General features: G+C 48.9%; 1 protein-coding gene across 1 annotated transcript in view; it reads left to right on the top strand.

The window, feature by feature from the left end:
• Positions 1–20260, top strand: part of NXN (nucleoredoxin) — a 70472-nt gene continuing 50212 nt past the window's right edge. The window contains exon 1 of the mRNA XM_081844226.1: positions 1–459. Within this exon, the coding sequence (XP_081700352.1) occupies positions 16–459 (444 nt within the window). The 5' untranslated portion in view covers positions 1–15. The remainder of the gene's footprint in view (positions 460–20260) is intronic.

Below are 20260 nucleotides of genomic sequence, written 5' to 3'. Positions count from 1 at the left end.
TGGGGCTCGGCGGGGATGTCTTCGTCGCCGTGCGCTGCTGCTGCTGCCGCCGCGGCGCCGCTGGCCGAGCTGCTGGGCGAGGCGCTGGCGGCGCCCGACGGCTCGGCGGTGCCCGTGGCCTCGCTGCCGGCGAGGGGCGTCTCGCTCGTGGGGCTCTACTTCGGGTACTGCGGCGCCGGCAGCAGCGCAGCCGGCGCCGCCGCCGCCGCCACCGCCGCTGGAGCGGCAGGAACCGGAGCCGGGCCGGGCGCGCAGCTGGCCGCTAGCCTGGCCGCCTTTTACGCGCGCTTCCAGCCGGCCCGAAGCGAAGCCGGAGCCGGAGCGGCGCCGGAGCAGCGGCAGCAGCAGCAGCGCCTGGAGATCGTCTTCGTGTCGGCCGAGCAGGATCAGCAGCGCTGGCAGGAAGCCACGCGGGCCATGCCGTGGCTGGCGCTCCCCTTTGCCGACAAGCGCCGGAAGGTGAGCGCAGCGCGGGTCGGCGGGGAACGTGGGAAGCGGGAGACACGCGTGTTGGGGCAGAGAGGGGGGTGGGTGGCAGGGGGCCACGTCTCTCCCCCCCCCCTCTCTCTCTTTTTCTTTCTGGGAAGCGTCCATGATGGCCCGGACCCTCCTTCTCAAGCGCACATCCGTGCGCCCCTCTCCAAAAAGCGGTGTTTGGAGAGGCCGGCTTGGGGGACCGTCGTTCGTGGCCTCTGGGCGCCGAAATTCACCGTCCCGATATTTCCTAGGCAGAGAGAACTCCGCTAAAACGCTTTTTCTGTCGCACAATGTTGCCTGTGCGGGTTCACTCCGAAGTAAGCCCCGTGGAGTTGGGAGGAGCTTTGCTCCGAAGTAAGCGCAGTGTAAGCCTGGAAAGGGAGCGCGTAACGGGCCTTACTTTTCTACCCAAACTAGTCTGCCCCCCCCCCCAACCCTCCACTTTGCAACATAATTTTGTGCAGCCTCGTCCTGTAAGCACGCGTTTACTTCGGAAACAAATCCTGTTGCTTTGAACGCGGTTTACTCTCGAGTAGATGCGAGGCTGGGGCGGGGTTGCTGCTGTAAAAGGAATCCATAGGAAAGCAGGCGGTGGGGTGAAGAATCCAAAAATCAAAGCACAGAAATACTATCTATGTGTCTCTTTACCTGTTGAACTTACGAGGTTTGGCACAAATCTTTTTATTTTAGCAGGAATTTTAACTTTTCTTATTTGTTTTGCGGCTCGTTTTAAACTGGCTTTGTTTTTCCTGTATCTTGTGGTGACCTTACCTTAGATATCACCTCTTGAAGAGGCACAGAAAGGGTCAAAAGGTAGCTATTAATTACATCTACTCGGAAGTAAACCCCCATGAGTTCAGTGGGGTTTACTACCAGGCAAATGGGTGTAGTAGCTTGGGTGTAGTTGAAAGAAATATATGGGGTTTTCCGTGCTGCGTGAATGGGTTGTAAATCACCGTTTGGAACCTGCTGTAATTCACGGACCCCCAAATCTTAGCCTTGGTATTCGGTTTGCCAAGAGACCCCTTAAAAAAAATCCCCCACCCCAAATTTCCTCCTCTAACCAGATATCCTGTCTTTAAATAATTTGCTGAAGGTTCCCCGTCCCTGAAATCCTCTATTCCAATTCCAGCTGTGTTAATCCAGATTAAATTCCAATTTTTTATTTCGGTTTTAGTGAACGGATAAGGATGTTTGGCTGTTGCAAGGAGCTGGCGTAAACCGCCCAACCCATTTTTCAATTCTTTACGTGTCTTATTTTGGGTGGGATCTACTCGTTCGCTCTCTCCTGTTCTGTTGGGGATGCTCCACATCAAATTCAGAAAACGGGATTTTTGTCTCCCTGCCCTGCCCTGCGAGAGCAGGACATCTTTTCATTTTGCAATAATTTTCAGAGAATCCTCTGAAAGAATATTTATTGGGTTGTATATGGACTGTCTTTCTCCGTATTGTAGGGAGGGAAAGACTTTGTTAAAATAAAATCTATACAACATCCCACACAGATAATTTTGTTCCGCAGATGGAAGGAAAATATTTCATTTTTTAAAAAACCTGTAAAAAATGCATGTAATTCATTCCAATTCTCCACTCACCCCCTTTTTAAAAAAACAACAACAACCTAGGCCTTCTCTTTGATGCAAGGCCTTTGGGTGACATTACAGCAGCTAGCTATTTTCTACCTGGGTAATTTGGACCAGCTTTTGATTCTGATTTTTAAAATCACCTTTTTGGGGTGTGAGTGATTATGTGCATTTAAAAGAAAATTCCCATTCATGGTGGAATTGCACCAGCAGGAACTGGCGGTCCTTAATCTGGAAGTAAAATCCACTGCAAAGCTGACGCCCCCAACCTGGGCACTGACCTCCTAAGCCTTTTGGACTGCCACTCCCATGATCCCCTGCTGGTCCCCCAGGGGCTGATGGGAGTTGTGGTCCAAAAGCTCTGGAGGGCACCAGGTGGCACTGCTTTTGGATTGAGGAACTTTGCTTTGTACAGCACAGTTTAAAGTGGTGAAAGGATTGTTCCTTGCTTGCTAGAACAAAAGACCTCTTAAGTTTACAGCAGCGTCTAAAATATTTATTGATAATGCCAAATAATACAAAAAAATTCAAGAGTTACAAGAGAAATTAATAATAATAATAATAATAATAATAATAATAATAATAATAATAATAATAATTTATTCCCCAGCCACTCTGGGTGGCTTCCAACAGAATATTAAATATAGAATCGAACATTAAAAATTTCCCTAAATAGGGCTGCCCTCAGATGTCTTCTTAAAGTAAGATAGTTGTTTATTTCCTTGACATCTGATGGGAGGGTGTTCCACAGGGTGGGTGCCACCACCGAGAAGGCCCTCTGCCTGGTTTCCTGTAACTTTGCTTCTCGCAGGGAGGGAACTGCCAGAAGGCCCTCAGTGTCTGGGCAGAATGATGGGGGTGGAGACGCTCCTTCAGGTCTACTGGGCCAAGACCATTGAGGGCTTTCAAGGTCAGCACCAACACTTTGAATTGTGCTCAGAAACGTACTGAGAGCCAATGTAAGTCTTTCAGGACCGGTGTTATATGGTCTCGGCGGCCGCTCCCAGTCACCAGTCTAGCTGCCGCATTCTGGATTCATTGTAATTTCCGGGTCACCTTCAAAGGTAGCACCACGTAGAGCGCGTTGCAGTAGTCCAAGCCGGAGATAACTAGAGCATGCACCACAATATACATTACCGATTTTAAACCATTTAACTGAGACCATGTAGCAAAATGCCATGCTAAACTGAGTTGACCAGGAAACAAAAGATTTCAGCAGGGACCAAAAACGTACAATGAAGAAGCCTGTCTAATTTCAATGTGCAGGGAGTTCTGAAGTGTAGGGTGACGTGGTAATTGTAAATGGCCCAGTTTCACAGATCCCAGCAGTGAATGGGTATATATGGAGACGATCCAGCAAGTAATCTGGTCCCAAGCTGTCAAGGGCTTTGCATACCAATAGTGACACCTGGATCTATGTTGATCGCATTTGTAGCCCCCTCAGCGGTGCAAAAGGAAGGGGCAGGCAGGGGAATCGCAAGCGGTTTTCTGACGTTACTCCTCTCTCCCTGTATTCAACTGGAAAGGCAGACCTAGGTCCATATAAGGCAGCCTTCTTGCTCATTAAACCAGTCTTTAATTTTGAACCATGAGGACTGGCTCCTTGGCTTTCTTTTTAGGTGAGGCATTGTAGCTCAGTGGTTTGCAGAAGATCTCTGCTTCGATTCCCAGGATCTCCAGCTAGGTCTCCCATCTGAAACCCTGGACGGCTGTTGCCGGTCAGTGTATCAGGCATGTCCAAAGTCCATTTGGGGGGCCTAATCTGGTCTGCCGGTCAGTTTAATCCGGCCCCTGTGGCAGATTATTTCCTGGGGTAAAATACAGTGGTACCTCTGGATGCGAACGGGATCCGTTCCGGAGCCCCGTTCGCATCCAGCGCAGAACGCAACCCACGACTCTCCGCTTCCACGCATGCGTCATTTTGAGCGTCTGCGCATGCGTGAGCAGCGAAACGCGGAAGTAACGCGTTCCTAAAAACACTCAACCTGAAGCTACTTCAACCCGAGGTATGACAATGCTCAACAACTTTGGTGTAAAATCATAAAAAAATCTTAACAACTTCAATCTTAAAAAAGGAACTTTGGTTGGCCCTTTGGCCAGCCCTCACGGCCCTTCACGTCATCAAATCTGGCCCTCTTTGAAAAAAGTTTGGACGCCACTGGTGGACGATACTGAGCTGGTTTGGCCCTGTAAAAGGCAGCTCCGTGTCTTCCCAGGATTTCATCCTTAAGGCAGCCACAGAGTTTGCGAGCGCCCTGTCTCAGGAGCCCGGCATCCTCGCAGATCTGTGCAAATGAATGCAAAATCATCCGTAAGGTTAATACATAGAGTCTGTACTAAGTCAAGATGCACAAAGCGGTTTTCTAAGTTGCATGTGTACCTTGGCTTGGGACAAAAAACCCCTAAATATTGGGTTTGTGGAGTGTAAGGAGGAGTTAGAGGGCCATATTTCTCTGCTGGCTTCCAATGTAAATAGCAGTCTGTGGTGAACCTGTGGTATTCCATGTCGCATCGGACTCCAGTTCTCATCAGCCCCAGCCAGCATGCCCAATGGTCATGGATGATGGGTGTTGTACTCCAGCAATATTTGGATGGCCACAGATTCCCTGGCGTTTAGGGTCAGCAGTGAGAAAACTGTATGTGACGAAAAGTACCTAAACCAGAAGGGAGTGATTCACATCTGCAGTAGGAAGGATGTTCCCAAGTCCTGGTCCCACCTGGGCTTGGATTTTCACTCTGCCCTGGGTGGCAAGGGAGTTTGCTGCTTCCGGGCAACCAGGAAGCATTACAGGAATGAATTCCCTTCATTTCTCTATCCTGATGACTGACTCAGGAATGCTTTGCAGGCAGGCGATGAAAATCCAACCGATTTCTCTGCAAGGCTGCTAGATCTAATGAGACGCTTCAATTTATGAAGCTTGCATCACTCAAGGTGGTACCAAAACAATATTTTAGGTAAAAACGACCCCTTGTTTGCAGTGCTTTCCCCCCCTGGAAAAATAGGTGGGGGAACTCATCACGAAGTAAGTTTGTTTGTTTATTGCGGGCTCAGTTGCAGTGCTGCCACACACACACTCCCCACCAGTGCAGTGGCTAAGTGTAAAATGTGATTAATAAACTCAAACAGACAATGGTGTGGATCAAAAATGGCCACAGCTTTATTGATTACAGTTACAGGTGGATTTTTGGCTCAGGCATTGGGTATGTATCCGTTCCAGACAAAAAAGAAAAAATTAAAAGGTAAGGGAACTTAGTTCGCCTGAGTTCCTGCTCAAAAAATCCTCTACTTGTTTGTATTTATTTGTGAATCTCTAGCTTGGCTGATCCGAAAGACATGAGCGGATTTGATGCAGCTGAGTTTGGGCTTGATTCTGAAAAGGGAGTGGCTGTGTCAGACTGAGAATTATCACACCTTTCTTTAGATTGCATAATCCACTGCAGAGTTTATTCAAGTCGCCTCCCAATCTACCAAGCGTTGCGGCACTCCTCATTGCACCATGAGGACTAGGCCCTTGACTTTTTCTTACAAATAGCAGCTCAGATTCTCAGGAGCCCACATCCTGTATCCCAGGCCGTATGTTGGTCTGCTAATGTGAAAACAGGTGCGTTACATCTTTGGAAACGGGCCTACTGATCCCAAGCTCTTACCTAACTGATGCTTTTTATAGCAGGGCCTCCTTGTGAGGTGAAGCTTTTTGAAGGCCAAGGGCCGCATTCGCTTCTGGGCAAGTTCCTGGGGTCCACATGCCCATGGTCGGCAGGGCCAGAGGGAAAGGGGGGCAGAATAACAATTTTTTGTCCACTTGGCTAGTTTTTACACTCAAACCTCCTGTCCCAATCCTCCTTGCAGACTAACAATAGGCAAAATCAGAGTTCAAGGAGATTTTCCAGCCCGGCAAAAACACGCAGTGAGGCTGCGAAGGAGAGGCAGTAAGCGAATCAGAGGAGGGTTCGAAGGGCCAAATAGAAAAGTCTAGGGGCCGCATTGATTAAACATTGATCCCGTTGTGCGGTAAGTAGTTCGCTGAGGAACAAAGTGCTTCAAATGGTCCCTGCCAGTCACTGAGCGGCAAATATGTCAGAAACGTGTTTTGGAATTGGGAGGAATTGAGTGGTGTGTGGAATTTTGAGGGTTTGTCGTTCTCCACCAGAAATCTCTTTTCTGGCTGTGAGTTGATTCATGTGGAAGGAACAAAACCGGGTTTGAAACAGGGACTTGGGTCTCCTTTCGCACTGGCACGACTCAGAAGTGATCTGAGCACGTTTGAGGTCGATGTGAAGCATCCCAAATTTTATTTTTCCAAACAGGAGGGATATATTTTTCCTCTTCCACCCTGACATTGAAGAGGGCGGGGCGCTTTTGGGTTGAAGGATGAGGAGATTTTGAAAATGAATGCCCCCGAAAGGTGTTTGGATTCCACAGTCTCGCTTTTGAGGCGAAATTTCTGCCAGAGCTTAAAAATGGGGAAATCATTGGCGTGTGATGCTGGGTGTGAACCCCAGAGGACCAAAGAAGACGTGCGGGGAAATTGCCTAATTTTCAGGTGTTGAAAGTGGGTGAGCCGGTAATCCACAGGGTTTAGTGCTGGGCGTGCGCTGCAGAGCTGTGGTGGCGCAGGTCTAAGACTCATGCTTTGATTGCAGAAGGTTCAATCCGCAACATTGGGAGATTTGTTTATTTTGAATAAATTTCATTAGAAATTAGAAATCCGAAACTAAAACATTCATCTAGATAAAAACACAGATCCAGAGGAAAGGAAGAGGGAGAGAAAAAAGAAGGGGGAAAGAGAGAGAGAGAGGTAGAGACAAATAGGAAAATGATTAAACGAGGGAAAATGGAATAAAGGGGGGGGGGATTAATTTAAGAAGCTAAAGAACTTCTATCCAGTATAATACCTAGCCAGGCTACTTTCTAAGAACCAACATTATCTTCAGCCTTCAAACCCAAATGTCATTCATTCATTATGTTTTTCATGCAAAAATTCATCAGGATGTTTACGACAGGCAGAAGAGAGCCCTTCTTCCCCACAGCGTATAGTAAGACGGTGGAACTCACTCGCACAGGAGACAGTGGTGTCCAACTTAAAAGTGGATATTAGACAGATCAGGGAGAACTGACTATTAATGGCTACCAGCCGGGATGGCTATGTTCTGCCTCCATAGTTAGAGGCAGCAACACATCTGCATCCTAGTTGCTGAAAAACACAGGCGAGGAGAGAGGGCTCCTGTGCTCAGGTCCTGATGGAGCATTTCCTGCAGGCATCTGGGTGGTCACTGCAAACAGGATGCTGGACTAGATGGACCACTGGTGGACTCCTCTTATATATTATATTTTCAGCCCACCTTTTCCACCAACTTGCTCTGTACTGGCCATCAACTTGGAGAGCTTTAAAAGAGGGAGAGATTCACGGAGAAGAAAACTATTGGTGACTCCTTGCCACAATGGCTGCTCTCAGAGGCAGAATCTGGGACTTGGGATTAGCTCAGTTGGTTGAGCGTGAGGCTCTTAATCTCAGGTTCATGGGTTCAAGCCCCACATCGGGCAAAAGATTCCTGTTTTGCAGGGCATTGGACTAGATGACCCTCAATGTCCCTTCCAACTTTGGAATCCTATGATCTATGATCTTATTCTATGTCAATGCATTCCAGTAACTGGGAATCGCAAGTGAAGAGAGACTCTATGTGCAGTTTCTCCAAGGATCTGTCCTGTTCCCCAAACGCCAGGGCTGCGGAAGAGCTCTGTGTCACTCGGCGGATTGCTAGCTTCCCTCCATCCAAGCCAAGGTTGGGAGTTGAGAGGGATTCCTGTCGACAGTGTTGACCGATGTGCAGTGGCGTAGCGTGGGGGGTGCAGGGGGGGCCGGCCGCACCGAGCAAAACATCGGGGGGGCGCTCGCCGCCTCTGGAGTCGCCGAAGAGCCTCGGGCGCAGGCTGTAGCAGAGCCCCATGTCTCGTGGAACCGACGAGCTGTGCGCGCGTCCGGGCTGAAGGCGTCCGGCAGGCAGCGGCTCTCAGCGCTCGCCACGGTCCCCGTGCGTCAGGGCCGCAGAGGGTGCCCCAGGCAGCCCCTCCTCACAGCCCCGCCGCCGTTGCTGCTGCAGCTGCTGGGCCATGTTGCATTTTCCTCACCTCTCTGCCCTCCTCCTCCGGGCAAGCGGCGTCGTTTGGGCGGCAGCGCCAGCGGCAACTCGCCTCAGATCACCTGACACGGACCTGCCGCCGTGGCTACCTTACCATAAATACCCCAGCCCAGGCAGCAGCAAGAAGAAGCTGGCAGCGGCGGCAGGTTAGGGGTTAGGGGCGCAAATTACTTGCCTTGCCCCGGGTTAGGGGGCGCAAATTACTTGCTTTGCCCCGGGTGCTGACAACCCACGCTACGCCGCTGCCGATGTGCTTCCAACATGCTCTTCTGTGTCTTCCGAGGGTGTCTGCGTGGCGAGATCCCTGCTTGAGGAGTTTGTGCCGGCGTGCGGCTGGGTTTTTGCGGCGGCAAAGAACAGTTTCTCCCTTTCCGATTCACTTCGCAGCTAATCTGCTCTGAAAGCTGCCGGGCGGCTCAAAGCGGCCTCCTGCCGTGTCGTTCCATATTTTGCTTTTATTTCCTTTCCTCCCCGCGGCACCTCCATGCGCCTGAGCGTCAAGAGAGGGCCGGACTCCGCGTGTGGAAAGGCAAGGAGCTTCTTCAGAAGAAGACGGGGCTCGCGCCAATCCGATGGGAGGATATGCTTGCTGGTTGCCTGCTTTGCGTCCGGCGGGAGTCTTGTATTTCTCCTTCCCCAGAATACAGGCAAGACTTGTGCAAACCGGCAGGGCTGTGTTGGATGGGGCCCTTGCCACGTTTTATTCCAGATGCCGGGAAAAGGCCCAAAGCTCCATGATGGGCCACCTGCTTCGTTCCTGCTCCGTCTGCCCTTAATTCAGAACCATGAGGACTGGAAACCTGTTTTATCTTCATGGGGAAGAGCCATTGCTCAGTGGGAGAGCACCTGCATGCAGAAAGTCTCAGGATCAGTCCCAGGCAGCAGCTCCCAGTAGGGCTGGGAAACACTCCTTTCCTGAAACCCTGGAGAGACCCTGCCAGTCAGTGTAGACAATACCAATGTAGATAGGCCCTATGGGCTTACTCAATATGAGGCAGCTTCTTATGTCCCTACATCACCTTGCCACAAAGGTCCGCATAATAAAAGCTCTGGTTTTCCCAGTAGTGATGTATGGAAGTGAGAGCTGGACCATAAAGAAGGCTGGTCGCCAAAGAATGGATGCTTTTGAATTCTGGTGCTGGAGGAGACTCTTGAGAGTCCCATGGACTGCAAGAAGATCAAACCTATCCATTCTTAAGGAAATCAGCCCTGAGTGCTCACTGGAAGGACAGATCCTGAAGCTGAGGCTCCAATAGTTTGGCCACTTCATGAGAAGAGAAGACTCCCTGGAAAAGACCCTGATGTTGGGAAAGATGGAGGGCACAAGGAAAAGGGGACGACAGAGGACGAGATGGTTGGTCAGTGTTCTTGAAGCTACCAGCATGAGTTTGACCAAACTGCGGGGGGCAGTGGAAGACAGGAGTGCCTGGCGTGCTCTGGTCCAGGGGGTCACGAAGAGTCGGACATGACTAAACGACTAAACAACAACAAAATATCTTCCTTTTCCTCTTCCTGGATGCAAGTGGAAGGTTAGGGGAAAGGTCCTGCATGTCTGTAGCAAAAAGCTGGTTGGTGGAAGGCAGCGACTGGCTAGCGCCTGCGACGTCTCCAAGACCCCTTTCCGCCCCAGATTGTTGGAGCGGTTTTGCAATTCTTGGACGACCCCCCCCCTTTTCTCTCTCTTTATAAATCTCTGCTCCTTTAGATAAATAAACTCCAATGAAAGGTAAAGCCACAAACCAGTAAATGTACAGATGGTGTTTGCTTAAAACAAAACAAATAAATTAAAACAACAATGGGGCAGCCCACCGAGGCATGTAAGGAATTGCTAGAATGTGAAGGAGGCTGAAGGCAGGAGCAAAAAATCTTTTGCACCTTCTCTTCGAAGCTCAGGCTTTTGCCCTGAGCGCTGAGTTCCCTAAGGGTGTCCTGGAAGCTGTGAGGGGCATGTTATTGTTGGGATTCTTGTGGGGCCAAACGGAGAAAATTTGGAGGGACGCATTCAGCAACCTGCTTGAAATTCACGTCTGCCCTTCATTTCTGCCCTTTAGTTAACACTGTTAAATATTTCCTGGTTGGCTCGGTTTCCCGAGCAATAGCTCCATTAAGCCTTTTGCAGCAAAACCCAGTGTCTTGTGGCCCTTTAAAGACTAACAAATTTATTCTGGTGTGACGCAGGAAGGCTGCCTTATTCTGAGTCAGACCAATGGTCCACCTAGCTCAGTATTGTCTACACTGGCAGGCAGCAGCTCCTTAGGGTTCCAGGCAGGGGGACGTTCCCAGCCTGAGCTGGATATTCCACTGGGAGGTAGAGCCTGGGACCTTCTGTTGGTAAGGCAAGCACTCTACCATAGAGCTGTGCCCCTTCCACTAAAAGTGAAGTTAGATTCTAGTCCTCATGATCCAACATGCAGTTCTCACAGTGGCCAACCCGGGTGCCTCTTCTGGGAAGCCCAGGACCTGAGCACCCTCCCTTTTTGTGGTTACCAGCGACATTAATCTTGCACCAGCAGCATTACAGTGGTACCTCAGGTTACATATGCTTCAGGTTACATACGCTTCAGGTTACAGACTCCGCTAACCCAGAAATAGTACCTCAGGTTAAGAATTTTGCTTCAGGATGAGAACAGAAATTGTGCTCCGGCGGCGCAGCAGGAGGCTCCATTAGCTAAAGTGGTGCTTCAGGTTAAGAACAGTTTCAGGTTAAGAACAGACCTCCAGAACGAATTAAGTACTTAACCCGAGGTACCACTGTAATCTGTACGGGCCAATTCCTTCCTACGAAGATGCTGCTGATTCTGATATACCTGAAACCTCATTTTTTGTTGAATCCGTCTCAACACGCTCTCAATGGGAAAGATACCCTGGCCTTAAAAGGCAAGAAAGCCACGTGGCATGCTTTAAAAAAAAAACAACCTTTGTCGCTGTTTGATCCACAAGCGACAGCAATGAAATCTTTTATGTCCCCTCACCTGTTTTAAAAGCCTTTCCAGCGAACTCTGGACAGGCCCTGGAGAGCCTAATAAGTTTCCTTTATGAGGAATATCGAAAATTGAATCCTGGCCTGCCTTTGCTCCACACGCCCCCTGAGTATCTTTAGGGAAGCGTTAGGAGTGGCTGCAAATTTTATATTTTGGTTCTGCTTTTTTCTATGAGAACATAGCACTTTTTTTTTTAAGTATATAAATGATGGTGTCTTTAAGAAGGGGAAAAGGGGGTTGGGCAGGGGCTGGCATTCCCCGAAAGTTCAGTATTGTGGTTTGGATTTGTGTTCCTGCAGAGTGCTGAGTAATTTTGGAGGCGTGTGGGGATGTGGCTATGCTTTGTAAGGACCTCTTAATCTGGGGATAACAGAGCTTCGCTTGTAAGCTTATAACTGGCAATTAACGTTGGGTGGATCAGGTTTCGAAACAGGAGGTTTATAAAAACTGAAGGTTTGGTGCTCTCGGAGTTTGGAGAGGCAGGCTTGAAGTGTGCATCTGAGATCTGGATGGGGGGAAATTAGTTTTTAAAAAAGAACCCAGATATCTGTTGTATGGATCTGTAATTTTGAGGCCTCAGGATCAAATCTAGCCCTCCTAACTGATAGCTTCCCAGTGGCATGACTGGGGATCTCTGATTTTCTGCCTGACTTGCAGCTGAACTCTTGCGAAGCTCATGCTACTTGCCTGAATAAATCTGAATGCTTGCAAAGAGTGCTGCTGTCTCTGCTGAGTAGCGCAGTCTGTGTACGTTCAGCAGTGGTACCTCGGGTTACAGATGCTTCAGGTTACAGACGCTTCAGGTTACAGACTCCGCTAACCCAGAAACAGTACCTCGGGTTAAGAACTTTGCTTCAGGATGAGAACAGAAATCGCGCGGCGGCAGCATGGCAGCAGCGGGAGGCCCCATTAGCTATAGTGGTGTCTCAGGTTAAGAACAGTTTCAGGTTAAGAACGGACCTCCAGAACGAATTAAGTTCTTAACCTGAGGTACCACTGTATAAAGTACCTACCAAAGCCATGCATACAGTTGGTTTTAAAGAGATATTTGTTTCTGAATTGTCTTGCAGCTGACTCCTTGTAAAGCTCTCCTGAAATTAGTCTACAGAGGAGATAAGCTCTTATAAGGAGTTCTGCTGTACTGGCTTTTAATTCTTGATTTTAAAGTTGCAGCTGAACTCTTGCAGAGGAGCTGAGCTTTGGCAGAGGTGTCCCAGTTTGATTTGACGGTTTGCCAGAACAAGACCTGAGCCCGTAGGAAGAGATTTCTCATAGGCATCAGTGAGTCAGACCATATATACTGAGTCAGACCATTGGTTCGTTTTGCTCCATGTTGCTTACACTGACAGGAAGGATTTCAGGCAGGAGACATTCATGGCCTTATTGTCAGGATTGGACCCGAACTTTCTGCATCCAAAGCAGAACCACAACCCTTCCCCATAGATCTGTGGGGGGCTGGACTGGCACCACCCCTCCTCTACAGAAGGTTGCTAGGTGCTGATACCCAACCTGGTGCAGGTTGCTAGGCAACTGCAGCATCACTCCCCTGTCCTGTCAAACTGGCTGCCCCAGGTTGGTTATCTGAGCAGCAGTTTAATGGCGGCAGGTAGCTCCTCCCCTGCCCCTTCAAATTAAGTAGGCAGGGGCTCATCTGCTCATACCAGCTGTTGGACCCAGAGACATGACTTTTCTGGGAGATCTAGGAAAACCAGGAGCCAGGCCTAGTTGCTCCCCTCCAGATGTTGCACAGATGTTGTTCTGCTTAGCCAAAGAGAGAGAGAGAGAGAGAGAGAAGGCGATTATGATATTACTGGCATATGGGGCCTATTTATTGTTCCCTTAATACTCAGAAAGTGCTGGGTTGAAGCTGCCCTAAGCTTGCAAAAGGAGGCTGGCTGAACTGTCCTGCATCTTCCTAAAAGGGGTGAAGGGGTATACACTCAGGGTTATAGCCGGTGCTATAAATTCACCAGGTGAGTTTTGTGACTGGCGTGGGTCCAGCTGAGACCATGTGGAGATCTCTGGAGGCCAGGATGGCGACAGACCACTCCACCTGGCTGGCCCCTCCAGCTTTCTTAAGCAGGTAGTAAGCCGTCAAACAAACCCTCCTGTTACAAAGAGAACGTCAGCAAATGTCTAGGCAACACGATGACCATGTACCTACGCAGTAGACAATCTTTATAGAATTCCTTCAAACCATGACAAGTACAGAATGAAATCTATAGTCTCAAAGTCTCTGAAAATCTTTAAATGAAGCAAGGTACCAGACTTTGTACAATGAAAGACAAGCTGTGAAGCTTTGTGTATTCAGCAAATATTGATGTCCAACACTGAACAGAGATTCCGGATATTGACTACTGTTTCGTAAAATTCTTCATCAGCGTGGTGGGAGGATATAGAATTGCTTCATAAACCCATCTTATTTCGAATGAATGCATGTAAATGAAAATATCAAATGCTGTGGAACAGTGCTCATGAAATAATTCTTACTTAAGCAGGTAAGCAGGTGAGCTTATTTATTGCATTTACAGTATATCCCACCTTTCCCCTCGGGAGTTCATGGTTAATCCCTACAATGTCCCTGTGACTGACTGCAAGGTCACCCAGTGAGGTTCCTGACCAAGTGGGGATTCGAACCCTTATCTCTCCAACACTCTAAACCACTGAATCCCACTGGCTTCCTATAGTTCTTCTGCTGTGGGGCAGCTCTGTAAATTAAGTAGGTAAATGAGTATGGGGAAAGCGAAATGCCCCTTAGAGAAGGATTTGAAATATTTCTTTTGGCCCCGTGAGAACAGGAGGCAGGACTAGATGGGCCCCTGGTCTGATCCAGCAGGACTTCCCTTATACAGTGGTACCTCGGGTTACATACGCTTCAGGTTACAGACTCTACTAACCCAGAAATAGTACCTCAGGTTAAGAACTTTGCTTCAGGATGAGAACAGAAATCGTGCTCCAGCGGCGCGGCAGCAGCAGGAGGACCCATTAGCTAAAGTGGTGCTTCAGGTTAAGAACAGTTTCAGGTTAAGAATGGACCTCCAGAACGAATTAAGTATTTAACCCGAAGTACCACTGTATTTTTATGACTGATGTGAATTTTGTGCATCTCTCTTCACATTGCTTAATTGCTTTTTATAAATGTGTTTTTAAAATACTGTTTTTGCATGTGGACGAGGGCTTTAAATTCAGATCTCTTCTCCCTCGTCCCCCTTGCCACATGCTTTAGCCTGTTAGCTTTTGGTTGACACATGCACACAACCCCCCCCCCCTTTTGTGGCTTTGTGTTGTAAGCATCCGTGGTGGAAAGGAATGCCAATCCTCCTTCCTGCCTGCGAAGGGAAGAGATTCCAAATGTGTTTAGCACTAACGTGAGGCAAGGGATTAAAATTCTCCTGCGGCTCAGCAGAAATGCAACCTCCTTTCCTTGATTTTGCGCTGAGCTTTTGCACTGGAGAAAAACCACAGCTGATCATAGAATTGTGGAGCTGGGACGAAACTAGGTGTGTGCTTGTTAGCAAGTGGGGGGGTGTGGCCCTCCATACCTCTCTGCCTGGCCCTTGGGTCTCTGTCCAGGCCACACCTTCTGCCCCCAAAGGCACAGGCCTTGCCTCGAACCCTCCTGGAGTGTTTCTGCCTGGGTGTGTGTGTGTAGTCACTAGCCTACTGCAGAATGATAAAATTATCATTTGTCGCTCCACCCACCTTTGTCTCTGGCCCTGCCACATGATCTCCTGCAATGATTTTGCAAAGTTTTTTTGCAGATAAAATCGCTCAGATTCGGGAAGAAGTAGACTCCACCGTGGGAGCAGGGCCAGGGCGGGAGAGTGCTAGAGTCCTGTCTAGTCAAGTTGTGTGGGATCAATTCCAATCTGTTACCTCCGAGGATGTGGACAGGCTGCTTGGACGAGTGAAGCCAACCACCTGTCTCCTGGATCCTTGCCCATCCTGGCTTATAAAAGCTAGCTGAAAAGGACTGGGCGATGGGCTTCGTGGGGTGGTGAATGCTTCCCTCCGTGAGGGAGCCTTCCCAAACCCGCTGAAAGAGGCGGTTATGAAACTGCTTCTTAAAAAAACATCTTTAGATACGGCCACAATGGCCAATTATCGCCCAGTCTCAAATCTTCCATTCTTGGGCAAGGTGATTGAGCGAGTGGTTGCTGAACAACTCCAGGCACGCCTGGAAGAAGCGGACCATTTGGATCCCTTCCAGTCGGGATTCAGGCCTCATCATGGGACTGAAACTGCCTTGGTCGCACTGGTTGATGATCTCCGGTGGGCTAGGGACAAAGGTGAGAGCTGTTTCCTAGTTCTGCTGGATCTCTCAGCGGCATTTGATACCATCGACCATAACATCCTTCTGGACCGTCTTGAGGGGCTGGGAGCTGGGGGCACTGTTATACAGTGGTTCCGCTCCTTCCTCCTGGGCCGTGTTCAGAAAGTGGTGGGGGGGGATAAGTGTTCAGACCCCTGGGCTCTCACTTGTGGGGTGCCTCAGGGTTCTGTCCGCTCCCCCATGCTTTTCAACATTTACATGCAGCCACTGGGAGAGATCACCAGGGGGTTTGGGCTGGGTGTTCATCAGTATGCGGATGATACCCAGCTCTACCTCTCTTTCAAATCAGAACCAGTGAAGGCAGTGAAGGTCCTGTGTGAGTGTCTGGAGGCGGTTGGAGGATGGATGGCGGCTAACAGATTGAGGTTGAATCTTGCCAAGACAGAAGTACTGTTTTTGGGGGACAGGAGGCGGGCAGGTGTGGAGGATTCCCTGCTCCTGAATGGGGTAACTGTGCCCCTGAAGGACCAGGTGCACAGCCTGGGAGTCATTTTGGACTCACAGCTGTCCATGGAGGCACAGGTCAAATCTGTATCCAGGGCAGCTGTTTACCAACTCCATCTGGTAGCTGAGACCCTATCTGCCTGCAGACTGCCTCGTCAGAGTGGTGTATGCTCTGGTTATCTCCTGCTTGGACTACTGCAATGCGCTCTACGTGGGGCTACCTTTGAAGGTGACCCGGAAACTACAACTAATCCAGATTGCGGCAGCTAGACGGTGACTTGGAGCGGCTGCCGAGACCATATAACACCAGTCTTGAAAGACCTACATTGGCTCCCAGTACATTTCCGAGCACAATTCAAAGTGTTGGTCCTAAATGGCCTCGGTCCAGTATATCTGAAGGAGCATCTCCTCCCCCATCGTTCTGCCCGGACACAGCTCCGAGGGCCTTCTGGCGGTTCCCTCACTGCGAGAGGCCAAGTTACAGGGAACCAGGCAGAGGGCCTTCTCGGTGGTGGCGCCCGCCCTGTGGAACACCCTCCCATTAGATGTCAAAGCGATAAACAACTACCTGACATTCAGAAGACATCTGAAGGCAGCCCTGTTCAGGGAAGTTTTTAATATGTGACATTTTAGTGTATTTTTTATCTTTGTCGGAAGCCGCCCAGAGTGGCTGGGGAAGCCCAGCCAGATGGGCGGGGTACAAATAATAAATTATTATTATATTATTATATACTGACATGTGGCCCCAGAGAGGTTTCCCAGAAGGCAATGTGGCCCTTGGACTGAAAATGATTCCATTCTTCTGATAGATACATACAACCCCCCACCCCACTCCCCAGAAGATCAGAGATTAGGGGCGTTGTTTGCATCAGTTGAAGGAAATTTTAAATGATGAAATTTGACGGGTTCTTAGCAGTGCAGTTCTCTACAGGTCTCATAGGGGCTTGCTCCCAGGCAGCAGGTATATAGCACCTTTGTTGATCAAGCTGTCGATTCAACTGGTAGATGGATTAAAAAAAAAATCCCAGTACAGTCTAGCCTCGGTTCTCAAACGGCTCCGTTTTTTAACGATTCAGCTCCCGAACACTGTTCTTGAACATTTTTCGGAACTTGGAACAGCTTCCGGTTGTTGTTGTTTTTTTTCTCCATTGACTTTGCTAACCGCCCTTTGATCTTCAGTTGTCGAACATTTTCGGACAACTGAGGTTTGACTGTATTTATTCTGAAATCTGAAGAGGCAGAGCTTTCTTAAAAGTTCAGACGCCACAGCGACGGGTCTAAGCAGGCATCTAAGGAAGAGTTTTCTGTTCTTGTTCAGTGGACAAAGGCGTGTCTCGTGCTTATCGAAAGCTTTTGGAAACAGGCTTAAAGGCATGCAGGACAGCTTGGGTTATTTGATCTGTTAGGATTGTGGAACGGTAGGCCAACCCTCTGCGATGCAGGAATTCTAGCTAAAGAACCCCTGACGTAACCCGTTCCACTGTGAAACAGCTCTTAGCACCAGAAAGTTCTTCCTGGTGTTTATTCAGAATCTTCTCCCTTTTGCAATTTGAATCCACAGTTTCAAGCACTGTCATCTGGAGCAGCAGGAAACAAACTCTCTCCATCTTCCATGTGGCAGCCCTTGAGATAATTTGAAGATGGCTACCCTATCTCCCAGCATCTTAAAAAGTAGAGACATCACCTTACCAACAAAGGTCTGTATAGTTAAAGCTCTGGTTTTCCCAGTAGTGATGTATGGAAGTGAGAGCTGGACCATCAAGAAGGCTGATCGCCGAAGAATTGATGCTTTTGAATTATGGTGCTGGAGGAGACTCTTGAGAGTCCCATGGACTGCAAGAAAATCAAACCTCTCCATTCTGAAGGAAATCAGCCCTGAGTGCTCACTGGAAGGACAGATCCTGAAGCTGAGGCTCCAAGACTTTGGCCACCTCATGAGAGGAAAAGTCTCCCTGGAAAAGACCCTGATGTTGGGAAAGATGGAGGGCACAAGGAGAAGGGGACAACAGAGGACGAGATTGCTGGATAGTGTTCTTGAAGCTACCAGCATGAGTTTGACCAAACTGCGGGAGGCAGTGGAGGACAGAAGTGCCTGGCGTGCTCTGGTCCAGGGGGTCACGAAGAGGCGGACACGACTATAAACAACAACAAACCCTGTCTCCACTTAGTCTCTTCTCTTCCGGGCTAAACATCCCCAACTCCTTCAACCGTTCCTCACCAGGCTTGGCTTCTGGATCCTTGATCACCCTGGTCGTCCTCCTCTGCTCACCTTCCTGTTGGCTGTCTCCTCCATCTCTATCTTCCTGGTTACGATGATGGGGCGGCTCGAGGGGAGCTAACAATCCTCAGCTGTGTTTTTCTCATAATCTCTCTCCCCCACGCCACTGCCTTCCAGGAAGGCTACACACACACACATAGATTTTTTTATCTGGCCTTGTGCTTTCACATCTGGCTGAAATCTGGACTGCCGGCGGTTAGGCCAGATGTGGCGGCTCGACTTTGAGCAGGAGGGATTATTTCATAAGGCGGCTTTCTTGTGGCAATGTCAAGGCTTGAAAGGATAAAAAGTTAGATGTCTGATCACTTCCTCGCTGCCTTTATTATTATTATTTTTATTAAAGAAAAAGGCGGACTGATGCCCACAGGAGCTCAACGTATGCAGAGGCTTCGCTGTTTTCCTTTGCCTAATTCCCTTTTGGAGCCACCCCAAATTGGTGGCAGTCACCAGTACACATCTATCAGCAGAGAATTGTACTAGTGTGCTTTGTGAAGATTCACCTCTCACTTGTCTGTCCTGAATATTTTGCCCACCCTGGGATGACTCCCATTGGACCAGCTGCTGTGATGTCACAGAGAGGCAGCAGCCTGATGCTGGGCTACAGAGGAATTCTCAAATGACATTTAGGATATGAAATCCCAGATCAGTAAGGAATTCCTGTCAAACTGTACCGCATATTAATAATTCCTGCTTTGCCCAGGGGGTTGGACTAAATGACCGTTTGGGTGCCTTCCAGCTCTACAGTTCTATGATTCTTGTGTAAAAGGGCTGTTGTGTATTATTTACACCGCTTTTTAGCATACCTCATCCCTAAAGCTCACAGTAGTCCACAGGGGTGAAGCTTGTATGTAACTAGTCGCCTGGGGCGAGTAAGAATCTCCTCCAGTCAGTCAGCCGAGAAGGGCAGGCAGGCGAACAGCTTTGGAAAATCTTCAAGACTTTCTGCAGTGAGGTGTATACAATATTGGAGTAGAGCTGATTGTAGGACCCCTTTGGGGTCAAGTTTGTGTAGCCTTTCCACAAAAGGATGGCTCATTGGGTGACAATGTGACAGCCGCAACCCACTGGGTATTTTTGTGTATGTCTGTGTGTTTTGTCACTAGGCTGTTTTGGAGGCTGCAGGGTAGCCTAGGAGATGATAGGCTCTGCATCTTCTGGGTCGATTCCCCCATTGTGGCATTTTGATCTCGCTGTTGAGATGAAAGGAAACACCCCCTTTTTTTGCATTCGAAAAGCAGGCCAGTTCATTCTTCCAGGGCAAGAATCTGAACAACGGTTCCGTTTTCACACACACACACACACACACACACACACACACACACTGTATATATAAAATCTGTTGTGAGATCCTTGAGAAATCTCAGCAATGTGTTCGTATCAGCTGGCAACAACAGAGAGGAGAATATCATAGGAAATGAGGTTTCAACATCCATCATGAATTTAGGCCAAGTGGGTCTTGGGGGTGGGAATTTTTGGAAAGAAAAGAGGCTTTCTGAGGCGTTTGCAAGTGGCAGAAAAGCTGTTAACTCCCCTCCCCTCGCATCCCGAGGAAGCCGCTAGAAAGCCCAAACATTTTTCTTATAGCTTCCTCATCTTGCATTTTTCAAAATTTGAATCGGAGCCAAACAGATACGATGATGAACGTCTATGTCTGTTTTGCCCTCTCGGCGACACCGCCAGAGAGGTGGCGTTTCCTTCCCTTCAGTAACATAGGAATAACCTGAGCAGTCTTTTCCTTGCTCCATCTGGCTCAGTATTGTCTGCACTGTCCGGCAGCATCTCTCCAGCGTACCTTGCAACAGGTTTTTCTCCCAGGCCTTCCTGGAGATGCTGGTGATCAGACGTTGAGTGCATAAAGTACCGTAAGTGCTGTCTCACTGAGCTACATCTCTTCCCTTGAAAAAAAGCCAACATTCTGGTCCTCATGTGTGATAGGAATGGTACAGTTTGAACCCAGATCTCGCTCAGTTAATTTTGCTTCCCCTCTCTGCCCCCATTAGATGTCCTTTGGAGAGGTCCTTGCTGA

The sequence above is a fragment of the Podarcis erhardii genome, assembly GCF_964252035.2.
Source record: "Podarcis erhardii genome assembly, chromosome: 16".
NCBI classification, from domain to species: domain Eukaryota; kingdom Metazoa; phylum Chordata; class Lepidosauria; order Squamata; family Lacertidae; genus Podarcis; species Podarcis erhardii.
This window is presented reverse-complemented; position numbering and strand designations above follow the sequence as displayed.